This window comes from Gobio gobio, assembly GCF_949357685.1.
Source record: "Gobio gobio genome assembly, chromosome: 2".
NCBI lineage: Eukaryota > Metazoa > Chordata > Actinopteri > Cypriniformes > Gobionidae > Gobio > Gobio gobio.
In genome coordinates, this window is record NC_137098.1 from 9,763,393 (window position 1) to 9,779,992 (window position 16,600).

General features: G+C 36.2%; 1 protein-coding gene across 1 annotated transcript in view; it reads right to left on the minus strand.

Annotated features, from left to right (window-relative positions):
• pmfbp1 (polyamine modulated factor 1 binding protein 1) overlaps positions 1 to 16,600 on the minus strand; it is a gene marked incomplete at its 5' end in the record, with an annotated part of 175,765 nt that overhangs the window by 62,757 nt on the left and 96,408 nt on the right. The window contains 3 exons of the mRNA XM_079838772.1: positions 7,758 to 7,925; positions 13,257 to 13,340; positions 13,416 to 13,583. Of these exons, the coding sequence (XP_079694898.1) occupies positions 7,758 to 7,925; positions 13,257 to 13,340; positions 13,416 to 13,583 (420 nt within the window). The remainder of the gene's footprint in view (positions 1 to 7,757; positions 7,926 to 13,256; positions 13,341 to 13,415; positions 13,584 to 16,600) is intronic.

A 16,600-nucleotide genomic window follows, 5' to 3' on the forward strand; every position in this document is an offset into this window, starting at 1 on the left:
AGGAAGGGTAGACACACTTTTTATGGAGCTCTCTAGTTCTTTTCCGCCGCTGATTAATTTCATACTAGATCGGCTGGCCAGCAGTGTTATTAGCATAAAATTTCCATGGATCAGGCCCTGCAATAAAACCCTGTCATCAAGTCACTTGTCAAACACACAATTTCAAATCTCATTTAGTTTCTAATATCATTTTCATACCAGGCGGAGGGGTGCTGAGAGAGGTGGAGGGGTAGAACAGAGACGGGAATGTGTTATGTAAAGGATAAACGGAGTCATCGATCAAAATTAAAAGAGCTGAGCTGAGCTTCATGATTAAAAATTCTACGGATCAGCATCAAGTGTTTATCAGGTGAGGCAGACAGCAGGAGGCTGAGATGCTCGCTGTGGAGGACTTCAAGTGTAACGCAATCAGTCAGTGTTTGCTGTAACAACAATCTACTATGATAATCTAATGCCACTGTGAAATAAATTAAATTTGTACATTTTGTAAAGAAAATCAGTTGACTACCTGGGCAAAACTCTGCCTGCAAGACACTAGGCCCATTCTCATCAAGGACGATAACCATAATGATAACTATAAAGTTTTAATAATCATTCTAATTCTGTGAGAATAGAGTTGCTCTAAACTACTATTAAACTACTACTTTGTTGAAATCACTTTTTTCCAGCCAATTACCAATCTACCCAGCTTTAAAGAGGGCACGCATTTAAACTGTATTGGGGAAAGTTGCTATAGTGGAGGTTTTCGAGCAAATTATTCACAAGTGAACTGTATTAGTGGACTAACGTAGGGAATAGTGATTGAGGATTTAGGGGGCGATTTCAGATTCAGCCAAACACTTACTTCAGCAAAAAATAAACATTTCATTATTGCAGGTTTGCTTATTATTCTGAGTTTGCATTTCACAGTTTTTGTTCATTTTGTGGAATACTAAATCTGTTTTTTTGCAAGTGAGATGAGTAAATGCCTGCTCACATTAGTCTAGGAATTAGTCTTCCCCTCCATCCTCCCCACTACCACCAGGTTGGCCCTGTCCATCCATCGGGATAGGCTCCGCCCCTGCCTTCATCTTCAGGCAGGATCAGCCAAATCAGCATCCCAGGATTTGGATTAAGGACCTACGCCAAAGAACTTTTCTCTATAACTAAACATGAATCATTGTAGTTCACTACCATTTGTTAATACTTTATTGCATTGGTATTATGTAAATGTTCATCGTCCCTCTCTTTCTGGTAGAATTACAATAACCATCATGTTTACACACAATGGCCCTCATTTATCAAAAGTGCGTACACCAATTTTCCAGCGTACACCTGGCGTACACCCAAAACCACGGTGACTTTGAGAATTATCAATATGGACGTTGGCGTACGGCACGCTCAAATCCTACACCAGCTCAGGAGGTGGTGTACGCACGTTTTGAGTTAGTGCGAAAATGCGCAGAAAAAGAATTCCTAACACCACAAAACGCACTGACAAAGATATGCTATATTATGACCCACTGTGAAAAAAAAAACAACAACAAATAAAGCCCTATTCGCACGGGATAAGTATTATCTGGGGACCTCGTGTGATTTAGAAATTACTCCCCCACATCTGAATTTTGCGTGGCGCATTCGCACGGGATAAGCTGTGATTTTACTCGAATTTACTGACTATCTCCCGGATATGATGTTACTTGAAAATGTTTTTTCGTTATATAGCTGTATGAAATTATAAACAGTCGTATCGATATAATTTTGATTGTTTTATAGTAATACAAATAATTTCGTTCAGTTAGAGAACAGACGCAATTAAAAACGTAACTGAGCAATATAATAACAATATAGCCTACGACGGAAGATTCAGTTTAAAAGCTAATGTAAAAGTGCCCATTTAAGCAAGTTGTCATTGTACTGTTCTGTTTTTGTGTTTTTTATTAAGAATAATATTAAACACACCATTCAAGCAATTTACTCCCAAATTGTAGCCTGGCGTGGCCATACTCAATTCTAGTCAGAATATGAGTCTGGTACCGCTCCATTGAGCTTTGATTATGGGGCGTGTTTCAACCGAGCCAGGAAAGACCTCAATTGGATAGACCCACAACCAATCAGAGCAACGGAGCGACGCGTAACGTTAGTTGTCAAATGTCAACAGAACTCAACTGCACTGTGTTGCCAAGTCTGTGTTTTTCTCCATGTCCGCGGGTTGAAGCGACCCCAATTATGTGATTATATAAACCCAGGAATGCGAATTTTAGCAGGCAACCTTGCCAAAATAACATATTTTGCCAACCAAACGCCATTTTTTTCCGGAGAACCCCCCGGAAAGTTATTGTTTTGGGCTATAGTTTTGAGTAGCAATTGTGCGCGACATTGCAAAAACACTTGGCAACCCTGTCTGCACGCACGCTGGATTAAGTAACGTTACAAGAAAAAAATGAGTGTAAACGATCTTTGCCAGTAATAAAAGAATTTAAGGATACACAGAGTAGGCTACTTACCAACACGATCATCGTTTCTGAGAGAAATAGTGAAGGTGAATGCATATACGAACAAGTTCTCCGTTTAGGATAAGAGCAAATTGAACCCAAGAGCCTTCGATGACGTGGATGATTACGTTACTGTTGATCATCTGTCCATCATCGTCTAAAGCCCGCCCTGACAATTTCATTGGTCCGAACAGTTTCTGTTCGGGCATAATTACTCCTCTATGGAGTGAGTCCAGACCGAATTGCCCGAGCAAACATTTTTGTGGGCGGGGCTAAATTCGGCTGGCATCCAGGCTACCCAAATTGTGCTCATTCTAAAGTGAAAGTAGTAGCCTATAATCCGCGCGGCCGCACGGGAATGTAACGGTGTGCATTATATGCAGCCTAGCTCCATTCTTCGTGAAAGATAAAGATAGAAATGCGCACAGGACACAAAAACCTTGCAAAAATTATATACGATCCGCCTAATCCCGGCCAAATAGATGCCGATTCGCACGGGACTAATATTATCACAGGACCTCGGTGTTTGGCGAAATACGGTAGGTCATTTATCAAGGGCAGGTTTTGCGTACGCCTGGATTTCAGGAGGTGCGCACAGCTTCATAGATCAGGCGGTGAGAGGAGTGTAAGCATAATCTTACGCCAACATAAACGCCCTTTTCTACGCAAGATTGATAAATGAGGGCCAATGCCTCTGCACTTAGGCCCCGATCAGACAGAACACGTTTTTGTAGTGAGAGGTGCCTGTTTTGTATTGGTTTTCTATTGGCAGTGCGCGTTATGCACGCCCCAGGTGCCTTGCGTTTTAACCACTTGCTGCGCCTCGCGTTTTCCAGGAGAGCTCTGAGCGCATGAAGTAAAAAAAATAAATAAAAAAAAACTGAAGAAAAAAGAAAAGTGCCCGACGTCATCGCGTTTTTCCCCATATTGTCCAATCGAATGAATGGAGAGACGGGCCTTCCTTTGTGGTGATGGTTATCTTGATTAGACAGCACAGCTGATTCGGGGGTTGCTTTGAAACATTAAAAAAATGCTGGTGCGCCTCGCGTTTTCAAACCTGAAAAACGCGTTCTGTTTCCTCCTGATTTCTCTCAAAATGGGGACAGGAGAGCTGTCAGTCAATAAATGAGAAAAAAAGTAACTTGCATTACTTCTTTGAAAAAGTAACTCAGCTACTTTGTTGTACATTTAAAAGTAATGCATTACTTCAATAGATACTTGAAAAAGTAATATGATTGTGTTGCCCCCAAAACTGGTGAGAGACGACATCGGTGCTTATAATAAACAGAACTTTATTGAGCGTTGGTGTGGATGCTATGGTTATCATTGTAGTCATCTATATAGTTATCGTTCTTAGTGTGAGCAGGCCTTCAGCTGTTGTAAGTGGTTGCTGTGCTGTGTTCTAAGTGTTTTTCAGCACATGATATGTGTTTTCTGTAAGTTTACTGTATTTTTCTGCAACATGCACTAGGTTTACTTTATTTACATGTTTACAAAATGAACAACATTTTTGTGGACAGAAATTTGCAGCATTTTTTGCAGTGTTCTGCTCAAATAAAAGCTTGAGGATTTAAAATATATTAAAAGCTCAATATTCCTTGTTCATTTTATAACTGTATCTATTTAAAAAATGTTGCAGTATAATTAACAAAAGTATTATATTTCTGTCTTTATTTTTATAATTAGAGTTAAAACATAATTAAAAAAATATGGCTAGATACAAAGATGAAATAAAACACTTATAAATTATCAAATGTTATCTATTTACTTGAATGTCATTTGACCCTTAAACAACATCAGAGAACAGTGAACATGCGAATGTGTTGTTACATTATTGATATATATAATACTAACTTAAAATAAAGTAAATATGTATATTAGTGCTGTGAATTGATTAAAAAAATTAACCAAATTTGTTCTGTAATTAATGATGATTAATCGCAATTAAAAAACATCTGAGTTTTTAATATTTTTATATTGTAATAATTTCTGTTACTCTCCAAATGAATGTAGAAACAATTTAAAGACAGCATATTTTAAATATATTTTGTAATGGCATATTTTTATGAATGAAGGCCAGTCTCACTGAAACTAATGTCTCTATGAAACATTAATGACATTACATTACAGTATAAATGAAAGCACCCAATTTCAACATTTATTAGGCTTTAAAAAACAACAACAACTTTTAATTGTTTTTAACTTAAAATAATCTTTACACAAACCCATTATAATAAATGTTATATTTACCCATGGCCTTTCCTATTAGACAGAGTCTACACAGAAATTGAATAAAGTTATCAACACCTTTCTTAACTGATAACATAAATAATAAATTAAATATAGATTAATCATCATTAAAGCAAATTCTTTGATGAACATTAATGACAGACATCATCAGTGCTGCTGTCACTTTAAGATTGGCCGCTGCCGAACATGACACGGATCCCTGTCCCACAAGTTAATTTAAGATGTTATTTAACTAATTTAAGACTCCTAATATGAGAATACTCAACAAAACAAATTTTTTGTTCAAGAGTGAAAGAGAACTCGATGTGTGCTTGAGACTGGCGCGTGTGTGTGTACATGAATGTGGCTGACTCCCTGATCAGTGCCCTGACTACTGAACTAGGGAGCGGATTGAGACGCACCCACACAGACAGGACATTGACATACAGCATGTTCTCTTGTGTTTTGTCGCGCTTAGATTGTTTAAAAGCATTTACATGAATAAGAGCATGATCATATGATGTAATGCTGGGCAAAAATGGATATAAAAACGGACGCTGCGTTAATTGCGTAAAATATCTTTAATGCGTTAAACTGAAAAAATTAATCGCCCGCATTAAGTGTTAGTTTGCCCAGCACTAATATATATATAATATATATATATATATATATATATATATATATATATATATATATATATATATATATATATATATATATATTAGGGCTGTCAAAAGATTAATCGCATCCAAAATAAAAGTTTGTGTTTACATAATATATGTGTGTATACTCTGTTAATTATTATTTATTAGGGGTGTAACGGTTCGCGTATTCGTAACGAACGGTTCACGGGGTGAGTTCCAAATGGAATCAGTATTCCCTATTTGATCATCCCTATGTGAGCAGGACACGGGAATCAGTATTCCCTATTTGATCATCCCTATGTGAGCAGGACACGGGAATCAGTATTCCCTATTTGATCATCCCTATGTGAGCAGGACACGCGTGTGCCGTATGTAGCAGTTTGGAATGCACTTGGCAAAGGGAGCGGCGTAATTTCCTCATTATCTTCAGCTGGGATGTTCCCGTGACAATGCAGCGCCAGCATAAATAAATATACAATTCATATTTTTAAGAGTTGTATTACTTTTTATATACAGTATTACAAAGCATATTTTTATAAACATTTTAAAATAAAAAATGTTTATTTTTATTTGCAACAGTTAGGCTAAAAAAAAGAAAATGATGCAGATAAAACTGCGACATCTGCTGCAGTGTTGCCAAGTTCATACATGTCCGCAGGTTGAAGCGACCCCAATTGTGTGATATTTAGCACCGGGAATGCGTATTTCAGCAGGAAACCCTGCCAAAAAGACATATATTTTACCCCCCATAAGAGATTTTTACCAAAAAAAACCCCACTGAAATGAGACTGGGCTTGTTTTGAGTAGCGATTGGGCGGGTTTTGTTGTGAATATCTGGCAACCCTGATCTGCTGACGGACACTGTGCTGCGCTGTCACCGGAACATCCCAGCTGAAGATAATGAGGAATTTACGCCGCTCCCTTTGCCAAGTGCATTCCAAACTGCTACATACGGTACACGTGTGTCCTGCTCACATAGGGATGATCAAATAGGGAATACTGATTCCATTTGGAACTCACCCCGTGAACCGTTCGGTACGAATACACGAACCGTTACACCCCTAATATTTATATATAAATACACACACATTCATGTATATATTTAAGAAATATTTGCATGTATATACTGTATATACATTTATATAATCTATAATATATATAAATATAAATGTTTTATATATAAAAATAATATTTTTTCTTAAATATATACATGCTTGTGTGTGTATTTATATATAAATAATAATTAACAGAGTACACACACATATATTATGTAAACACAAACTTTTATTTTGGATGCAATTAATCGCGATTAATCTTTTGACAGCCCTAATATATATATATATATATATATATATATATATATATATATATATATATATATATATATATATATATATATATATATATATATATACACATATATATATATGTGTATATATATACACATACATATATATATATATATATATATATATACACATACATATATATATATATATATATACATATATATATATATACATATATACATATATATATATATACATATATATATATATATATATATACATATACATATATACATATGCTAATGAAATAAAAGAAACAAAACTGAACAAACATTTTATATATATATATATATATATATATATATATATATATATATATATATATATATATATATATATATATATATATATATATATATATATATATATATATATATATATACATATATACATATGCTAATGAAATAAAAGAAACAAAACTGAACAAACATTTTACAAAACAAATACAGTATAGTTTAGTTGTATGTAGTCCGGACCAATTCTGTAAGAAACTGCGACTAATAAATAGCACACAACCTTCTAATGAAACCTCCACTGGCTCATGAAGTGGTTGCCAACAGTCTTTCAGATGCTGTAATAAAGTATTATAAACATTACATTCATAACACACACACAGACATTTAAAGCCAAGCTGAAGGGACAGCCACTAATTATGAAAAATAACACTGGCTTGGAGAGTGTAGAGCGTGTGCGTTGGGTGGGTGGGGGGGTCATTTTAATAAGGACAGAGAATCAATGCAATTTAATCAATCTTCCCTAATTAAAAAAATCTATATTGTGAAACAATCAAGGTGCATAAACAAGATTAAAATAAATGAAGGAACTGTGCCATGAGCAAGGGAGGGCCTAATTAAAGGGAGTTAATTGGAATTCCATGCCTATGTGTGGTTTGTCGATGCAGCAGACAGGAAATATTACACGCTAGTGCGCTCACTGGAGACCTCACAAACACCCTTCAGCTAAACACACAGAAACTACACGACCAGACTCATGCTTACTCCATATTTTCTTTCAGCTCTCAATACCCAGACTGGCCAATTTGTGATTTTTAGTGTGTTTACCTGTTTGTAAAGGGAGTCTGTCTCTCGCTGGAGCTGTGTCGTGTTGTGTTTGTTCTTCTCCATCACCTCCTCTCTCTGTTTCAGGGTCTCCTGAAGTCTACTCAACTCCTTCTGCAGTGCCACAACCTCCTCTGTCCTAGACGTGACCTCCTGCATCCGTTGTGCGAGCTAAACACACACCACAGCCACGCAATGACAATATTAAATGCATGTTAATGGTCAAGTAATGTGGATTTTTGATAGCCAGTGCCAGTATCAAGAGAGCAGGATGGAATCATCGCCTAGATGGAATCTCCAGATTTGGTCCCACTTTATATTTAATGTCAATGATACAATGCACTTGTTGTGTACATACATGTCTTTACATTGAACTTATTTTTATTGTACGATTACACTGTTCACCCTTCCTTTACAACTTAAACTTACCCATATCACCAAACCTGTCCCTAACGTTACCTGTGTCCCATCTCAACAGCAGAAAAAGTGTTCAGCAATACAACATCAACACAATAAGTGCATTGTACTTTTTTTTTTTTATCTAGGTACATAGTAGGAAATCTGTAAACATAAATCTGTGTATAAAAATGACTAAATAATAAATATGGAACTACATGGTAAACTGTGTTAAATTTAGCTGAGATTCCTTGGTATTAAGATTTTTTGTAGATGATAATAAAGTATAGTAAAACCATGTCATTTTTTTATTATATATATACATACTTAATAAATATATATATATATATATATATATATATATATAAAGTATTTACAATACCGGTCAAAACCTTGGAAAAATTATGTTTTTTTTATGTTTCTGAAAGAAGTCTCTAATGCTCACTATGGCTGCATCAAAGTATTTGATTAAAAATACAGTGAAAACAGCAATATTGTGAAATATTATTACAATTTAAAATGATTTCTATTTTAGTATATTTTAAATGTAGACAAGCCAAAATAATTTGTCAATAAAATACAATTATTAACTTTTTTCAAATAAAATAATGGCATTTTTAAATCATTAAACATTTACTAATTTTGAGTTTGACAACAAACACACCTCAAAACAGAGGTAGTTCAGAGGTAAATACAGCATAGTTCATAAAATAATAATAATTAAGCATTTCTGAACATTGACTCTCAGTCTTTATTCACCTTTTTCTCATGGTTTCTCAAAAGAATTCATAAAAGTATAGGATATAATAGCGTAGTTCTAATAGGGGCTCATTGTAACGCAGTGTGACAACACACCCCACCTGCACAACTAGGATTTAAACCCGGCTTGTGTCTTCTGGTTAGATCAGCATTAAAGAACCATCTCAACTGTTAAATAACATATATAAGATTAAAATAATATCAGATTTGTATATTTGATATACAATATAATATTGAAATTTGCTATGGTTAAATAAATGTTCAGTGATGTCTTCCAAAGATTTTTTCTCTAAATAATGTTGATATGGCGACTAGTAAATACACTAAGTTTCGTCATCCTGGCATGTGTGGAAAGTTTTAAACCATGTGTGACAACTAACCCCGCATTAGGTTGTGTCTCCTTCTCCCCCCTAATGTTCTGTGGAAAAGATTTAAGCATGGTAAACTGTGTTAAATTGAGCTAAGATTCCCTTTATTGACATCTGATATAAATATAATAAAGCCATATTTTTTTTTTATAAATAAATTTGGCCAGAAAGAGTAGGAAAGCACAGAGGCCTGAGGGAATTCAGCATGACGCACAGAGACGTGTAGAGCCGTGGATATTTGAGGCCTCTCAAATTCATCCGTCTTTCATTACATGCCTCTCTATAATCCCACACCATCACCCCTATAGTGCAAAGTTTTTTCTGAAGGAGGACTCTCTTTCTCTTTCTCTCTGTGTCTGTCTTTTCAGCCGTCTGCTCGGATTAAAATGACATCTCCCCTTGAGTCTTAGGAAATGCCACATGAAGCAGTTACTAACAAACCTTCATGCAAGAGGAGGGGGAGCGGATTGAGGTGTGGTGGGGGGATTGGATGTGCCCTTCAGCAAAAATGAATTTTCCAATTGCAGTTAGTTCTGCCATGAATAAATAAACAAATGAATAATTGAGAGGGCAACATAAATAAATAACATCACAAACATTTCACAGGCACTCATAAGTTCGGAAGATAACTGGGGCTGAATGCTAATGATAAAAACAGTACATGGAGCAGAATCCAATGCATTATTCACTGCTTGCTCGCTCTGAAAAAAGTCAAAATAAATTAATAAATATGAAAAAGAAAATCTCTCAAAGAACTCAAAACATCCAGTCAGCACTGAAGTGACAGGTTTGTCCCATTTATAACATCCAAGGACACTCCGCCAAACAAATAACTGACCAGTCAGAGATGTATAAATAAACCAGCACCGGCTTCTACTTCAACTGACAGGTTATGCAAAAGTTTGGCTCCGAGCACACAGGGAAGCGAGAGACGAGCGGGCGTCAGGTCCATCTTTAGTGTGTGAGTGAGAGTGGATGGACTGGACGGCCCGTGTCCTTGATCCAGTCTGCATTCAGCCCACGGAGGCCTTCACGTGCAGCCTTCTAATGTAAGGCCGCATTTAAACTGCAGGTCTTGATGCCCAATTCCCATTTGTTGACTATATCTGATTTTTTCCGATTACCAGCTTACATCTTCTTTTGAAAGTGTCCCATATCCGATATCTGCATTTACGCTATACACTTGTTGGAACAACCCAAGGTAGACATACTGACCCAGAAGAACTTAAGTCAAAACGGTGCGATTTGCAATGGACGCAGACAAAATAATAAAATGTTTTGCTTTCCGCACCATCTTTAAAGGCCAGAAAACATTGGACGAGTCATGTGATCATGGTTGGTATCATGGTTGGCGTCATTGGCCACCGTCGCTTTTTCAATGATGTGCGACTCGCATTGATGGGAATATCCTAACTGTCTGCTTCATATCATTCATATCAGATTTATCTCCACATATGAATGAGGCCTGAAACCGATCTGAGAATATCAGAATCCATGTGTTTTTTTTCCTGCTTACACATGGAGGACAAAATCTAATTGAATCATATAATGTAAATGCGGCGTATGAGTTATACATGTTGTCACAATACCAAAATTATGACTTTGATACTATACCAGACTAAAATACCTCTATACCGATACTGAATCGATACCACAGCAAAAGTAATTGATTAATATGACAGAACTTACTATACATTTTTTTTTTAAGCTAAAAACTTGCTTGGCCAGCATGTTCCTGTCCTGCTATTTGACCATTCCCTCCTCTTATTGCAATAATAATTGCATGCCAGTGTGAACATTTATAAAACAAATTACAAACAATATGTCAAAAACAGTGCTTTATTTTTCAGCTACAATAGGTATATTTAACAGTAGTATTCAAGAAAGAAATTAAATAATCGAATGTAAAAACAAAACCTGCAAAGTCTTCACCCTATAAATTAACTATACACTGATTATTGATAAATATATTAAAGTACACCAAAATAGCAACTAGATTATATTTACACTAAGTGAAAATAGCATATTTTCTTAGCGATAATTAATATTTACACTAAGTGCAAATAGCGATAGATGCTATTTACTAAGTGAAAATAGTGATATAGTCTATTTACACCATGTAAAAGTAGCAGTTCTTTGCAATATGTGTAAATGGTGATTACATGCAATTTATACTTCCTTTTGACAGACATACTATTTGCACCTCAGTATTGTTGTACTCAGTATTATTTTACTTATAACATTCATCATTGCCAATTATTCAGTTATTTGTATTTACTGAATACTGAATTGTGTTCAATGTAGCATGAGACTTCTTTCAAAAACATTAAAAATAAATTAAAAAAATTTTTTTTTTTGATAATTTAAAATAGATTAGGCCTTTGTAATGTGCCTTTGATAACTATATTCTAAATTCACATTTAGAATATAAAGTCACACATACCGGACTCAAAGACTCATTCATGCAGCTCATTACGCAGCTTATTATGAGTTCTATTGTCTCCTCAGGTGTAAATCACTGCATTATTCATGATCATTCACACCCCTTCGCATACGACCTTTGTAAATAAAAAGTGTCTTACAAAATGTTAATCAATATATTGTTTCATGTGAATGATTCTCACATCAGTTTGAAGCAAAAACTCTAGCCAACAACACCATTAGTCAAAAGTCTTGTGGACACATATCTATGTGTTTTGAGACCTTAGTTTGAAAAAAAAAAACACGCATAAATGTCACTCTCTCAAAAATACAAGCATGTACATATATGTTGCTCTCATATTATGGTAGCCCAGTTTGTGCTGAATACAGTGTAATGACACTTTTGTCATTAACGTGTTTATAAGCAACTGAAAAAAGCACAAATGTCAGAGTGTGTCAAAACTTCTAAAGGGCCTCAAAACAGCTATAGCAGGATGCAATAATAACATAGAGTGTAAATGATTATATGTATTAAAATGATTAAATGGATGCAGTCTTAATGGGATAATAAAAGCCCTCCCTACCCCTACCCCTACCCCTACCCCTAACCCTACCCAATAAATACTTTGATTATTATAAAACATTTCGTTAGGCACTTTATTTCCACTTTTAGAACATTTTCTTAATTTTTATTGAAAGTAAATGCCTTTCTGATGTGATATGTGATGGGAAAAGGGAGAAACGCGAAACCAAGTTCCATGAGCCTTACGCTTTACTGACTACACCACTGAAGCTGATGAAGTAACCACGTTTTTTTTATATATTGTTTGGCCCAACCCGGCATTATTATCCGGAGCTAGTGTGAATAACACTTGCCAACAAGGCACGCTATTTGCACTTGGAGTAAAGAGACACTCTGTTTTCTTTTTTTGTTTGATATTTACATTAAATCACACAGAATATTATGTCCGGCCCTTTAAGACCTGCACGGACCCAATTAATTGGAACACATCTGATTTCTTACTCAACTGGATGCACTCACTAAAGACATCATACTGTGTTTACCTGAATACTCGCCATGACGTGCATTATTACATATTTTTGACCATTCGAACCCAAAAATCTGCGAAAGTGAACCGCATATTGTCTGAAAGGCGCGTGTGCTTCAGGTCAGAGTCCTGAGTGTATATATTTGACTGTTCCGCTTCCATCATTTTGTGAATAGTGGAAGCAGAGATCTACACGCATGTCCTGACTGGGGACTGGTCGACACACATCGACGCAAATTACGAAATACTGCTCTTATTAGAGTGCTGTTCTTCTTAAAGTATCGTTACTAACATTTCATATCGTACCGTTTTTAATAGCAGGGTCTCGTGATACTTTTCTTGTGCTGGTATATCGTGCGACACTAGCACCTAAGCTACTAAAAAGTCATTCTGACCCCAAACTTTTGAATGAGAGTGTAGGTGACTGGATTTTTAATGTGTGTATATCACAGACACCTTTAAAATGGACAAAAGGTGAGCTGACCAAATGATTGACAGGTTTTCCTCACCTCCTCTTGTGTAGTAGTCAGACTCTCCTGAGCAGCCCGCAGGTCTGCCGTCAGTCTCAGAACCGTCTCATCTCTACTGGACACCTATCACACAGACAGGTTTTACTCTACAGAAGCCTTACCAGACACTGTTTTAGCAAAGTATGTGGTGCGTTGTACCTCGTCCTGCTCTGCTCTGTGTTTCTCTGTGAGCCACTTGCTGTCCTTCTCCTGATGCCGGATGTCACAGTTCAGCTCAGCTACTCTGGAGGCCAGAAGATCCCTCTGCTGCTCTGCTTCCTGTAGCTCACGCTGCAGCCTGGAGACCGTGGACTCCTCCTCAACCAGCTGTTTGTGCATAGGAACAGAGATGCAAGATATCTTATTGTAGGTCAGGTTGCATCATGCCGGTCAGTGGATGTGTTTATAGATGTGCAGAGAGAGGCTGGAGAGAGTGTATTGATGAAAGAAGTGTATTGATGCTGATCAGTCTTAAGCTCTCACTGATCTCTCTCTGATCTGGACCTGCTCGCGGCTTTACTTGCACAACACATTATACTGCACTTGTTTATTCCAATTGAGCACGGACTACTGGATAAACAGTCAATAAAACTAGTTAAACATAAAAAGTAAAACATGAAAAGGATTTCTGAATAACTTTTAAGCACCTTCTCTCTCAGAAAACAGGCTCAGACGTCACGTCCAGTGTTGGGCGTAATGCATTAATGCAAGTTACGTAATTAGATTACTTTTTTCAAGTGGCGAGTAAAGTGATGCATTCACATTTACAGAAATATCGGAGTTACTCTCTCAAATAAGCAGTGTTGGGAAAGTTACTGAAAATTATTAATTAGTTACAGTTACTAGTTACTTATTTTAAAAGTAATTGAATTACTTGACCAATTACATATATTAAAAGTAATTAGTTACTAGGGAAAGTAACTTTTATGTCTGCTTTTTAAATGTAAATATGAACAGTACTGAACAGTCAAACACAATTAACATAATTGCGGTAGTGTAAATGCATCTGGTTGTTTAAACCACATATGTAAATTTTACTCCTGGCAAATTGTTAAAAAATAAACGTGTGAGAGCATGTTATAGGCTATATATGACATGTTGTAGCCAGATATGATGGCGCTACTGCAACACGCATCGCCACAAATGAGTAGCAAGCCAATACGCAACTGCAGCAAGTGAAGTAAGTCTCAGATTGCCAAAAAACATAATAATCTTCATTAAAACTAATGACACTAAATTATCTCATCAGTGCTTAGGTCGCTTTTTCTCATATTGCGGTCTTTGATGTTGAAATGAGCTGATTAAATGCAGCTCATATCTGTTGCTTTTGTTGACGTGAACTCTGTTCAATGTGCATATAGTGCAGGAATTAAAGATCGGATTTATATTAATTTTGCGGAGAGGTGTAAGGTAAGACAACCTGCATGTTTTTATTTGTTTAGATTGTGTAGCCTGTTTCGTTTGTGAGCGCCTATGCGATCAGCCTGCCTCAACTTATCAAAAATGCCTTTTTCCTGGGGTGGTGGTGATAGTAGGCTAAACCTTTAAACTAACATTTTGATGCTTGAAGTGTTTTATATCTATGGATTTTATTATAGGCAAGACAAGTCAAGTGTTGTTGGGTTAACTCACTGTCGGCCGCTGGCTGCTTGGTAGTCACTTTAAAAAAGAAAAACTTTAATTTAACAAACGAAAAATGCTCCAAACATTTTTCTAAATTAACATAATAAAGAAATGAAATGGAATATAACTACTTTGATATTAAAAACAAAACTGAAACAATGTGTAATAGGGAGGATAAAAAAATAAAAAAAGCATGGGCTCCAGTCGGGCTGAGAATTTTGATAAGCTGTCAGACACGATTAGATAGATAGATTTGAGCTTCTTGTCTGCAAGCGTTCATTTTTCACAAAAGAGAGTAACGCGAGTAACAAACTCATTTAAATTTCAGTAATAGTAATTACGTTACTTGATTAAAAAATATTTAGTTACATGCGCGTTACCACTAAAAGTAATGGAATTACAGTAAAACATTACTTTGTAGCGAGTTACTACCAACACTACAAATAAGTAGCCTAATGCAAGTTACTACCTATTGTTCGTTTTCCTATTTATTGACTGACAGCTCTCCTGTTCCCATGTTGAGAGAAATCAGGAGTGAGTAGGGGTGTAACGGTACATGTATTCGTACCGAACCATTTCCGAACGGTTCCGAATGCAATCTTTAACAGTTAACAGTCGGCTTGTTTTAAGCGCGGAACATACTTCAATCCGACTTCCCACACGAACATATAAAGTATTCTGTCCATTTTATCACGAAATTCAAACGATAAATGCCATTTTGACGCTCTTTAATGTACATGACTGATCACTGTATAGGTGTGTCAGTTCAAGCGGCTGCGGCGCGCGTGAACGCAACCATCTCTTCCTAAAGAATTAACATCTTAACAGGGCCGTGACCACTATAGACAATATCCCACTATAGATAGGATAAAGTCCCCCCCAATAATTAGAAATGCCCAAATTGTCCCCCCCAATATTTTAAATTCTTGCACTGCTATACTGCACTTCATTATGCAGCGCTCTGTACGTTAAGATGACAAAAAGGCTTAAAAGTTACATTTTAGTCTGGTTTGCCTCAGCGCTCATCAATGTCAAAATGATTGAGATGGCCAATCAAATCAAAGTAGGCGGGGTTTGAGTTCTCTTTTGGCTCGTGCACAGTCTTCACGCAGACGAGTGCGTCAATCTATCACTTAATGCCGTTGCGGAGAAATAGTCTATTCTTTCCGGTGAAATCACAAAACAAAATGCACACAAACGTGTCCCTGCTCTTAATATACAATCATTGATGAACATCTTTGATTTTAATGAAGAAAAAAAAAAAAACTATACGAGTGCAGACTAGAACCCGGAACCTTTGACACAGTTTACAAAAATTCTACTACCAGACCACTATTCACTAATGCGATGAATCTTGGGACTAATAATATATTTGATGCAAATATTGTTTGCAAATAGTCCCAAAAGGATTATTTCCTAACAAAAATTAGACCTAGAATTTCGTTCACTCTTCCGTTTCTTTATGCTTTATAAAAATAAAAAAAATTGGTCCCCCCCAATGTTCAAGACATGGTTACGGCCTTGCATCTTAAGGTATGTTGAGGATACATGAACACTTACTGAAACGTAGCATATGTCGTGTAGTCGCTTAATCGGTGTTTCAACCGCGGAAAGGCGTCAATATTAAAACAGCTTGTAAACAATGTCACGTAGCATTAGCTACATTTACCTCAGGCAGTCATTCAGTGTCCACAGCTGTTAGTTCACTAGAGAAATCAACT